At 52.7% G+C, this 10,952-nt stretch overlaps 1 protein-coding gene across 1 annotated transcript in view; it reads left to right on the forward strand.

The window, feature by feature from the left end:
• The window catches only part of LOC104270680 (nuclear protein localization protein 4 homolog), a gene marked incomplete at both ends in the record, with an annotated part of 17,583 nt that overhangs the window by 1,558 nt on the left and 5,073 nt on the right, over nucleotides 1–10,952 (forward strand). Inside the window, 4 exons of the mRNA XM_009865110.1 lie at nucleotides 379–465; nucleotides 2,082–2,153; nucleotides 2,837–2,963; nucleotides 4,861–5,021. Coding sequence (XP_009863412.1) covers nucleotides 379–465; nucleotides 2,082–2,153; nucleotides 2,837–2,963; nucleotides 4,861–5,021 — 447 coding nt within the window. The remainder of the gene's footprint in view (nucleotides 1–378; nucleotides 466–2,081; nucleotides 2,154–2,836; nucleotides 2,964–4,860; nucleotides 5,022–10,952) is intronic.

Raw genomic sequence — 10,952 nt, forward strand, 5'->3', positions numbered from 1 at the left:
CTCGGCTTCGCTGGATTCCTGCCTCTCCGCTGCTGAAAAGATTCAAATGCAACAAAACGGCGGAACAAAACTGGCAGGTTGACCACAGAGCTTTGGAAAAATTATCTAATCTCTCCAAGCCTTTTCCAAAGTGCTCGTGTCGCCCGTTTTGCAAACGCCGAGTCTTTCATTCATAAACCCTTGACGGCTTGTGAGCGCAGCTGAAGAGCTCTGACAGGGCGGGCCTGGGAGCAGAGGAGATTTCTGGGGTGAAACCAGTCAGTGGTGATACCAGAGGGCAAACCCAGACCTCTGCTTCCATCCTCTGCCTCTCTGTTGACGACGTGTAATGTGTTTTTCCCCTGTTCTGTCTTACTGGCAAGTTTTTCTTTGCTGCAGATCGGTACACAGAACAGCCTGGAGATCCTGGAAGATCCAAAAGCTGAGGTGGTGGATGAGATCGCTGCGAAGCTCGGTCTGAGAAAGGTTAGGATGTTGTCGGATCTCACGCGTCTTTGTGTAGCAGTGAAGAAAGTTGTCGGTGGTTCTCCTCAGCTCTGTGGGGTTATTCGAGCCCATTTGGGCACATCTGAAATCTGGCTTAAGCTTTGGTAGCTCTTATGCTTTTAGGTAGGAGAAAACCAAAATGAGGACATTTTCCTGAGCACCAGCATCTAGCGGGGCTGTGCAGCTGAAGTCAGCAGTGCTCTGCCGTGAATGGCATCAAAGGAAGCAGCAAAGAAGCAGAAACACGATTTTCCCTTTATTCTCCTTAGCTAGGAGCCGCTCCTGTTAGCATCTCCCCGGCGAGGGCTAATTTGGCACAGATGTGGCTGGAGTTGCCTTCCGAGCGTGTTCTTCCTTTCAAAAGAATCTGCGCTCCGCTGTCAGGAGCAGAGACTCCCACTTGTTTTTTTTATTCTCTTCCGTGGGGTCCTGTCTCTCGACGCTGCTGAAGCTGAGTTCATCTCTACCTCGGTTTAGGGGGGCAGCTGAGCCTGAGCCCTGTGCTCCCCTCGTGCCCGCAGCCTGCCGGCCGGCCCATCACCACATGTGGGTGTCGGGACCCACCGGTTTGCCGGCATCTCTCAAACCCGCACTGATATTTTTCCGGTTTGGGGAAGTCTTTTTGGTATGATACGAATGCCAGGAATGAGATGTACACAAGCAAGATTTGACTTGCTAAGGAGAACACGCGTCAGAAAAGGCTCGGCACGGTAGACTGTAAACATCTGTGGTGAGGTCTTTTGTCCTGGGAAGATAAGATCTCCAGCCTTTTGCCAGCGTCTGAAGCGAAGCTTCTGTGTGTGTTATTTATTTCCACGCTTTTCCTCCTCTTCTCGTATCAGATATTTTTAATCGAGGTGGCTTAGCTTACTGCTGCCTGCAGGGTTTTTGTCGTCTGGGCCCTGCAAGGAACCTGAATCGGCGATTCTTCCCCTGAAGGGTTAACGCAGGAGGGGCTGATCCGAGCTGTTTTTAGCATGTGTGTAGCAGGGTTCACTCAGGGGTGTGCGTGTACACATCTCTACTCCTATGTGCAAACAATGCAGAAAGCAGGGATGTGTTTTTTGGATGGGAGCGGGCTCTGGTTTGGAATGAATCGTGCTCCAGTGGGAACGTGTGAGCTTTATCTTAACTAGTGCCTACGAGCTTCAAAATGAGATCATGTGAGCTGCTTTGTCATCCGCTGGCGCTCCCGGGGCTGCTTTGCTCTGAATGCTCAATAGGAAATGCTTTTTTGCTGTGGGTGGGAGGGAGGTAGCGGCTGAGAGGCCTCTTGCAGCCTCCAGATCTTTCCATGAAAAAATATTCCATAGTGCAACATAAAGCTGCAGGTGCCCCGGGCCGGCCAGCTGGCATGTTGCTCCTGGAAATCGGATTCAAATGAGCCCGGCACAGCTGGGAGAGCCATTTCCTTCAGGCAGCGTTACAGCAGGGCCCTGTGAGGAGCCAAGAACATCTTGTCCTGCTAGGAGAAAATGTATAAGCTCTCCTCTGGTGTGGGGGGTTTTTTTGGTGGCAGTTTTTTCCTTTTTTTTTCTTTTTTTTCCCCCCTCTTTCCCCTTAAAGCAATTTTTCTCCGTAACGCGTCTTTCTAGGTTGGCTGGATATTTACTGATCTGGTCTCTGAAGACACGCGGAAAGGGACCGTTCGATACAGCAGGAACAAGGTGAGATTCGAGCAAATTCCGGCTGCTGGCACCTGAGACTTTGTGCAATCTGTGCCAGGTGGGGTCCTGAGCAGGGTGGAGGTGACGCTGGGACTGGAATTCTGGTGAAACAGGGATTTTTTCAGGAGCTTCCGAAAGAAAAGAAGCTTGAGCTCGAAGAGCATGGTTAGGGCTGTGAGGCTGTTGGGACCGCACGCGAAGCTGCCCGCCATCCTCACCCCCTCTGCTTTTAAGCAAGTGGTGCTGATGGTTTAAAATTTGGCAGAGTGGAGGGACTGGGGTGGTGCGAGGTGCGAATCAGCGAGCAAAAGTGACTCAGCCAGAGGATATTCCTGTGGGCTGGGCTTTGTGACATAGACGTGGTTCAAACTTCGGCCTCCTCAGCTCCCGGTAGTTCTACAGTCGGTCATAACCCTATTTGGAAAACGAAACTCCGCTTTTAAAAAAAAATCAGCAAGGTGTGTAAAGGTGGGTGGAACAAAAGTGAAACAGTCCTTGTGACGAGAGCCAGGCTCAGGGCTGAGGAGCCGACACGTCATGTTCTTTTCCCAGTCTCGACAGCAACTTTCTCCGAAAGCGCGCTTTGCCGGGGTGTTGGGCGTTTTCTTTGGCTGCAGCCCAGGGAAATAGGTCTAGGCTGTGTCGCGTTGTCCTTTTTATTGACATCTCTGCTCTCCCCTCAGGACACATATTATCTGAGTGCAGAAGAGTGCATCACAGCTGGGAATTTTCAGAACCAGCAACCCAACATCTGTCGCCTTTCTCCAGATGGTCATTTTGGATCCAAGTTTGTCACGGTTGTGGCTACAGGTATCAACTGGCCTGGGCTTGCTCTGGCTGTCTGGGTTACACATGAGTTATCTCTTGTTAAGAGAAGAAAAATACGCAGCTCTGCCAGAAGAAGTCAGACACTCCGGTCCCCATCTGTCCTATTTAACCAGGGTTTTTCCTTGCTCTATCCAGTAAAATATTTTACCTTTTTTTTTTTTCTTTCTTTGTGCTATCCTCTCTACGGTTATTTACCTTGTCCCCTGCAGGAAACTTAATTAAGGCTCAGACCTGGAGCATTCACCTCTCTGATCCAGAAAGCATTTTTTGCCTGTGGCCAGGGGCGTAACTGCTGCTCACTCTTCTGTTTCAGACCTTTGAGCTCCAAACTGTGTTGCCTGAAAGCGGCAGTGCGGAACCACGGCCGTTTGAATCCTGAAAGTTGCTCTGGCTGGTTCAGCAGAAAGGAGGGACCTTTATCTCCCTCGTGTCGCTGTCAGGGAAACCCTTACGTAGGACGCTGCGCGCTCTGCCAGGCGTGGAAGCATTTTTTTGTTTGCCTGAATAAAACAGAGGAGCCTGCAAAATGCTTTTGCTTTGTCACCTCCGATTAGAGCCCGTTTGCGCAGCGAGTCTCCGGGTGCTGGGCGAGTCATAGCGGTTAGAAGTTCAATCCGCTCTTCTCCGCGGGGCGACACGTGTATTCATTTAAAAATTTCCCTGCAGCAGATACGCTGCGTTCTGAGGGGGAAAAAAAGAAAAAAGAAAGAAACAACAAAACCTCATGATTTCCAAAGAGCGTCCAACATAAAAAAAAAAAATCACAGTGTGATATTAGGTTGCCTCCCCTGAGACCAGGTTTTATGAGTGTTCCCGGAGCCTTTCTCGGCACAAATGCTCTTTCGCTTCACAGGCCCGTGCAATCCGGCAGCTGCCCGTACATTCCAGGCTGCTAAACGCATCCATCTTTCATTAAAGATAGATGCGTATCTCGCTACTTTTTGTTGCTGTTGTTATTTCTTTCTGGTTTGTTTTTTTCTTAAACAAGGTGTTTTACTGAGAAAATGATGACCAGCTTGGTTCGGGCCTTCCCCCGTGTCTTGGTCTATGTTTAATTTCGAAGAGCGTTTGTTCTGGAGCAGTGAGGGATTGAGGTTAGAGATCAAAAGGTAGAAAAGGAATATTTCCTCTTTTCTGTTCCAGATAATTTCATTCTCTTCTGTTAAATCAGCCCATCAGGTTTCTATTTAAACACTCGATTCCTTCCTTTTGTGCTGTATAAATATAGCTGGATAGTTTGCCTCAACTTTACCTTTAAATCCTCCGCGTGGATTAATTCCTATCCTCCCCTGAATTCCTGGGTTTGGAAGTAGTAATGTTTTCCTACCATCTGTCTGTATCTCCTCTTTCCAGTTGTATTCTAATGACATGTGCCCTGACGTTGCTTACATTACCCAAATTAAAGCACCGAGCGTGTGATCTATCAGTGAGCCAGGCTCTTCGTTTCCACTTTCCATGTCAGCTTTCCACCGAGGCTGAGAAAACCCTTTTTTATTCTTACTCCCTGAATCTGCAGCTCCTGGTTCCTTGGAGCTGAAACAAGCTCGCAGGAGCTGTGTGCCCGTTTTTCCTTGTGGAAGACAGCAGATCCCTGCGGGGCAGTGGGATCCCTTCGCCTCCCTTTAGCTCCTGGCAAAGCACTTTTACTGTCACTCCAGGGTCTGTCCTGCTGGGCTGTCTCTGAGCGCGCGTGGTGCTAAATAAATGTAGAATTTAGAGGGGATTCTAGCCTGGAAGTTCTTCCCGTGCGGCAGCATCCGTGGTTTCATCCCTCCCGTTCCCCACTGTTAGCGAGACCGTTGCGTTTAACGTCGCTCCCCGAGTTACGCTGGGCAAATCCCTCTTGCGTGGGATTTTTAACCGGCCTCTTCTATTCCAGGTGGTCCCGACAACCAGGTGCACTTTGAGGGGTACCAGGTCTCGAATCAGTGCATGGCGCTGGTTCGGGATGAGTGTTTGCTGCCCTGCCGAGATGCGCCGGAGCTGGGCTACGCCAAGGAGTCGAGCAGCGAGCAGTACGTGCCCGATGTGTTCTATAACGTAAGGGCGGCATTCATGCGGAGGGGGCAACTGCCAGAAAAAAAAGAAGAAAAACTAAAAAACCCCTGAAACAGCTCCTCCACGTGTCTGGAAATTGGTATGGCCAGCTCGGGAAAGGATGTCTTTGAGGTCTGAACTATTTTCGGTAGTAACCGTTCACCACATGTCTGCAAAGTAATTGCTTAAGCTCCATTTCCCGCCTCGTAAACGTGCTGTTACGGTTTCCGGAGCAGCAGGAGCCATTGGCTACCTGGCTTCCAAACGAGGTCTGCAGCAATCCGCCGGCAGCCCGTAGCAAGCGCTCCGAGTTCGCCTCCCCTGCCGAATTTGTTGGCAGGATTCACCACACTTCTCTGTTGATTTTAATCCCCAGCTGAGTTCAGGTTCCGGCCATAGGATGTGTGCTGGTGTGAGAGCGGCGGGGTCCCTACGCGGGGCCGGGGAATTGCTCGTGTACGACACGGTGATGGGCAACAGCGGGGCAGCAAACGAAGCAAAAGGGAGTGTAGTTCATGCTTCTTGGCAGCTAAAGGAAGGAGCGAAGCTTTGTGAGCAAGGGCAGGACCAGGGCACGCTCCTTTCCTCTCTAGTGCTGGGGTTCCTGCTGGTGCCTGGGTCCTGTTCTCAGGTCAGGCAATGAACTCCCAAAGCTGGTCCTGAGGAGCAGCGGCAGGCAGGCGCGTCTGAAGCGAATACAAAATGCACTTCCTTGAGGCGTCGTGCAGGAGAGCTGCCGGTCGCTTGGCTGCTGCAGGTTTTGGTACCACTCGTTAGCGATGAGTAGGCTGTCGTGAATTCCCTCGGCAGTTGTTCCCGGGGATCTGCAGCCCCGTATTGCCAAGGCTGAGTTAGAAACTTGGGGACGGGATCTCTGCAGAAGCCGCTTCTCAAACCTTTGTGTGTGTGTTGGTGCTCCGTGAGCAAGGACAGAGGAATTAATTAATGGTGCTGCTTACCAGCTAATTAGCCATCCATCATCCAAGTCAGTTATCTCGTTCTTGTCTGTGTCTGATACTCGCAGCCCGCTCGGCCTGCAGCGCTCCTGTGTTGGAGCTGCCTGTTAAGGAGCGCAGGATGAGCAAAGCTCCCTTTGTTTGGGCTGACTGAAACGAGCCTGTTGCGTGTCACTGATGGAAATAGAGCTGGGGAAGACGCTCTTGTGTGCCCTGATCCTGGAAATGCTGGCCAGCTGGTGGTTTAATCCCCTCCACCCCGTAACGCTGGGTGGTGTTGACACCCCCTGAAATGCCTCTTGGCTGAATTCAGCGCTCGAGCGGAAAGGTAGATGGAATCCGGCGCGTTTTCCCTTAGCACACAGCCAGCTCGCTCTCGGGAGCTGATAAGCCAGGTCCGATTTAGATAGAGCGGAGCTCCCTCGTGCAAGAGTTGGCTCTGAACGCGCGGATGAGCTCATCTCCTGGCAGGCTGCGGTCCCGCTCCGGAGGAGCCGGTGCCGTGCCGCTGTTGGGGTGCAGCCTTGCAGGAGGGCCCGTAGGTCTGCGTCCCACATGTGGGGCCACCCTGGGTGTTCGGTGCAGCAGGAAGCCGGTGGGTGTTCCCGTAAAGTCTTCTCTTCCATCCATAATGCGAAGCAGGGAGATAAACAAAAAGCTAACCGATGGCTCCGGCTTCCAGTGGAAATTTCCACGAACCACTGATTCACTGGGTCGGACTGCAGCTTATTTCACGTGTTTTACAACTTCTGCCCATAACTGCGTTTTTCATGATGTGCTCAAGGAAGGCTTGAGGACAGCTCTGGCGGTTGCAGTTGTCCTTCAGCCTTAAACGTGCTTGGCAGGAGGATCTCTTTAATTTTTTTGGAAGGTTTTTTGAATCAATGGAAAGCTTAGTCACTCCTGGCTTTGCAAACCTTTGGGGTCTCGTTAAATGCACGAGGCTTGAGGTCAGAGACACTACCTCATAGTTACTGGGCTGGTGACAACAGCAGTGTCAAAGCGTCAGTTAAATGCAGCTCGAGGTGGCAGAGGACGGCTGCTTTGCTCCCCCTTTCCCTGCTGGAGCTGCAGGAGCCGAGCAGCTTTGTCCCTGGTCCTTAAGGTGGGGGATCCCCTCTGCTCTGCCCCCGCCGCCGCGCTGGCTTTGAGTGGGAAATTGCACTTTTGAGTAGTTGCTACATTTCGTCTCAGAGCGAGAAACTGTCACTGGTAGGGAGAAAAGCCTCCGTGTCTGTTTCTATGTAACATGCAAGTATTCGTTTGAAAAGCCCTTTAGGATGAAAGGAGCTGTACAAGTTTATTCTGATCGTATGAGAACCAGAAGGCCCACGTTTGTGAAGCGGGGATGTATTTATAGAACAACTGTGTGTCCAGATGTTGAACTCTCTGATCCATCTGCAGCGGGGCAGCGCGGGAGATTTACCTTGGGCTCTGTGAGCAGGAGGAGGTGCCTTTTGCATCTCGAGTGAAGCATAAACTAACAGCCGTGCCCCGGTCACGTCGTTCAGAGGAGATGAGTTGTACCTCCGCTCGCCCTCGGTGTCGGTACTTCAGTGGTGACAGTTAAAAAACGCAGCTGGATCGGTAACGCTGCGGGCGTGGGAAGGTGAGGATCCACGCTGCGGGCAGGAGAACTGCGGCTTCGGGGGCTTCACTGCACGGGCGAAGAGGTGCCTGGGAAGAGAGGAGCGTCTGTCTGTGGTCAGCGAGCTGGTTTTCCGTGGCTCGCGCCACATTTCGTGTTGGCTGTTTCTGGGAGCGGTGGCTACCACGGCCCCGGAGGCTGCAGCTGTTCCTGCCCGAACGTGACTCACCGCGCTCGGTGCGTTTGCATTGATGGGCTTTTCTTCCATGGAAATGGGAAAACTGATGGCACCAGCGCTGTCCTGCCTCAGGAGACGTGAGGCGTTTTCCTTCAGCCTCCAGCCTTGTGATTTCTGTATTTCTTTACCATTCTCTTTATGTTGGCCACTAGCCCTGCTGCTTAGAGGAACCACCCCGATGGATTTGGCAGCAAGTGCTTTCGACACGCGGCCGTTGCTTTCCTGGCTCATGAGGGCTGGAGTTCTGCTCTAGCGTGAAAGTTGAAGGCTTTGGGGACCGTGAGTACCAGTTCCTTTGCTCTGAGATGCCTCCCCAGGTGAGAACAGCCAGAAGGAGGAAAGCATCCCCCTTGGCCTTGCGGATTGCCCGTGAAGCCTCACAGACCATCACCGTTTCCAATTCCAGTGCTGCACAACCGACACACGCTTCTTGGCAAGGTCAGCACAACGAAGCTCGTGAAGGAGTTGCCCTTGTCAAGGCACACACAGGTTGGGGTAACTGCGCTCTTTGTGAGTGAGGATGACGATGTTGCAACGGCTGCCTCACGCTGTTTCTCAGCTGGATGAGGGAGAGCCCAGCTCAACATGACATACGGCATTTTCCATTCCCCATCTTCCACCCTCCAGCAGTCAACTTTGTCCCTCTGGGTCTGGAAAATAACTGTATTGACTTTGATTTCACTTAAGAACGTACCTTCCGAACTGTGGGTTGGTTATTGAGAGCTGAAGTTGCTTGTGGGCGGTGCTGGGTGCCCCCTCCGGCTGCGATCCCTCCCGTGGGGCTGCCGAGCCCGTCCCTTTGCTGTGCTGCAGCGTCACCCGCGTGCTGTGCTCCATGGTTAGCTTCATGGGGCAGCACAGCCTCCCACCAAACAGGGACAGGAGGAGTTTGCTGTGTTTTACAGACCCTTTGAAACACTCAGATGATTGGATTTGGGGACTGGCTGGCTTTGTCCCTTATCACGTGTATTTGCGTCAGCTTAGTGCTGATAGGGAGATGCCATCAGTGCATTGAATTGCATTTTACAGTTTGCTTTATATCTCTCCAGAGTTCCTTTAGGACGGTGTAAGGCGAAGCCCTTTACGTTGGCACCCGTGTTGTGAACGAGCCCTTTGCCCTCGTAGAGTCCCGTGTGTCCTTTGCGACCGCCGAGGTGGTGTCTGAGCCTTGGCTTCTCGTCTGGCCCCGGGAGAACCCTGATCCGGGCGCTGCTTTTCTTAGAGCCGAACAGGACCTCTGAGCCGGGCCTTGGTCAGCTGTGGCACGTGTTGCTTCCACCCATTCTCTTTGAAATCCTCTTCCCAGGGAGGACGCGACAGCCGGGCTGCGCGGAGGCTTCTGCGGGGAGTTTTCACTCCCAGCGAAGGACTTCCCCTGGCTGGCCTCCTCCCAACGGCTCGTGTTGGACTGGAAAAGCCGCCTTAGCCTTAAATGTCCCAGCTGCTCTGGGGAGGAGGGTGCTTGATTAGCTCACGAGGAGTCTCCTGAGAAGGATTTCAACTCTCACTGACCTGTCTTAGAAAAAGCCCCTTCGTTTCTGGGCGTCAGCTGCTCTTATCTGGACGAGGGAGTAGGACCGCCCGGTAGAGCTCTTGGAAGTGAGCAGGAAGAGCGAGGCTGAGCTTCGTCAACACACCGAAAGGACAGACGGCCTCTCAGCTCCGCGGGACCTTCCGCAGAGTGAGCCTGTCGGGAAACAACAGCAGGGGATGCCAATGGCTTGTGACCCACTGAGCTGGAGCCTCCCTCCTGGCTGGCACCTCCCAGGCTCCTCCCCTGGCTGCTGCCCTCACCCTCGATCATCAGTCGAAAATCCTAAAGCCATTAGGCAGCCAACTCCGAGCATGGTTGCACCCGTGCTTGTCCCTCACCTGTCCTCTCCCCTCGCCCGTTCGCAGCTTCTGCCTCCAAACAGTGGTTGGGAAGGCTCGAATCGCAGCGCCTGATGCCATCTCCAGTTTGCCTCTGTCTTTGGGAACGATTCCTTGTCCAGATCCTCCAGGCTTTGCTGCTTGATAGCTTTGTCAAGGAGCCAAATACTTGTGCCTTCGTTAACCCCTTCCTGGCCTCCCTTCGGAGTGGCCTCCGCTGGGCGTTGCTGGCTTTGGGGGGCTCAGGCTGCGGGGCTGCAGCGCTAACGTGCCGAGGGACGCTGCTGGGGCCTGTTGAGGATGAAGATGTCTTTCTCCCAGCGATTCCCCCAGCTTGACATTCGTTAAGGCCCTTAAAACATAATTGCCTGATAAAAGGGTGCACGGGGGTTGGAGCGGAGTTGCCGGCATTGCGGAGGGGGGCTTTTCCGTCTGGGGAGGGGCAAGGTCTCAGCTCAGAGGGAGCGACGCTCCGGTTTGGTCGTAACAGTCGAGTGCGTGTCTTGGAGGCCTCAGCAGTGCGATATTAAAAAGAAGGCATTTAACATGGAAATCCCCAGAGGCGGAGATTAAAGCGAACAGGTGCTGGAAAAATGTTTCTGCATATTAGAACTTAATTAGATTTGAAAATGAATTCCAGATGGGTTAATTATGTGTGAGTTGTTGCAGGTTCTTTCTTGCAGGGGCAGGATTGTGTTTGGGGAGCTGATTCGGTCTGACTGGCTTCGATTCCCCGACTCTTTGCGGTATCGTGGAGATCTAGGAGCAGGGTTAAGCTTTCGGGTCCTGTGATCTGCCTGAAAAGGCTCCACGTCTCCTCCTGCTCCTGTCAGAGCCGGAGAGATCTGAGGCCACGAGCCACCAGGCTCGTTGCTGAAATAACCACAGGGCCAACAACCTGTCATGTTCGAGGAGAAAAAGATCTTTATCGGAATTACTTTTAAAAGGAGCTTCAAAGACTGGAAGGGAGGTGTTTTTATTATTTTATTTTTTTTTTACACAGAACCATTCCTCAGGACAGAGGATGCTTGGGGAGGGGGCTCAGGAAGCCTGGAGGGGAGCAGCGTGCCGCAACCTGCTCAAGCCGTGTCCGTCTGCGCCTGCCAGGAGAGCGGAGCGTGAGAGCAGGGGTGCTGGCTGCACCCATATTTGAGCTGTGTAAATACCAGCGTCACCGAGAAATGACGATAATCCGGGGAGCAGGACTTGCAAGGGGAAGGTGTGAGCCGCTGGCAGCTCATCCTGACACAGGGGGCTCACTGAGAATCGCAACTCAAGAC

Source organism: Apaloderma vittatum, unplaced genomic scaffold (assembly GCF_000703405.1).
Source record: "Apaloderma vittatum isolate BGI_N311 unplaced genomic scaffold, ASM70340v1 scaffold28052, whole genome shotgun sequence".
Classification (NCBI taxonomy): domain Eukaryota; kingdom Metazoa; phylum Chordata; class Aves; order Trogoniformes; family Trogonidae; genus Apaloderma; species Apaloderma vittatum.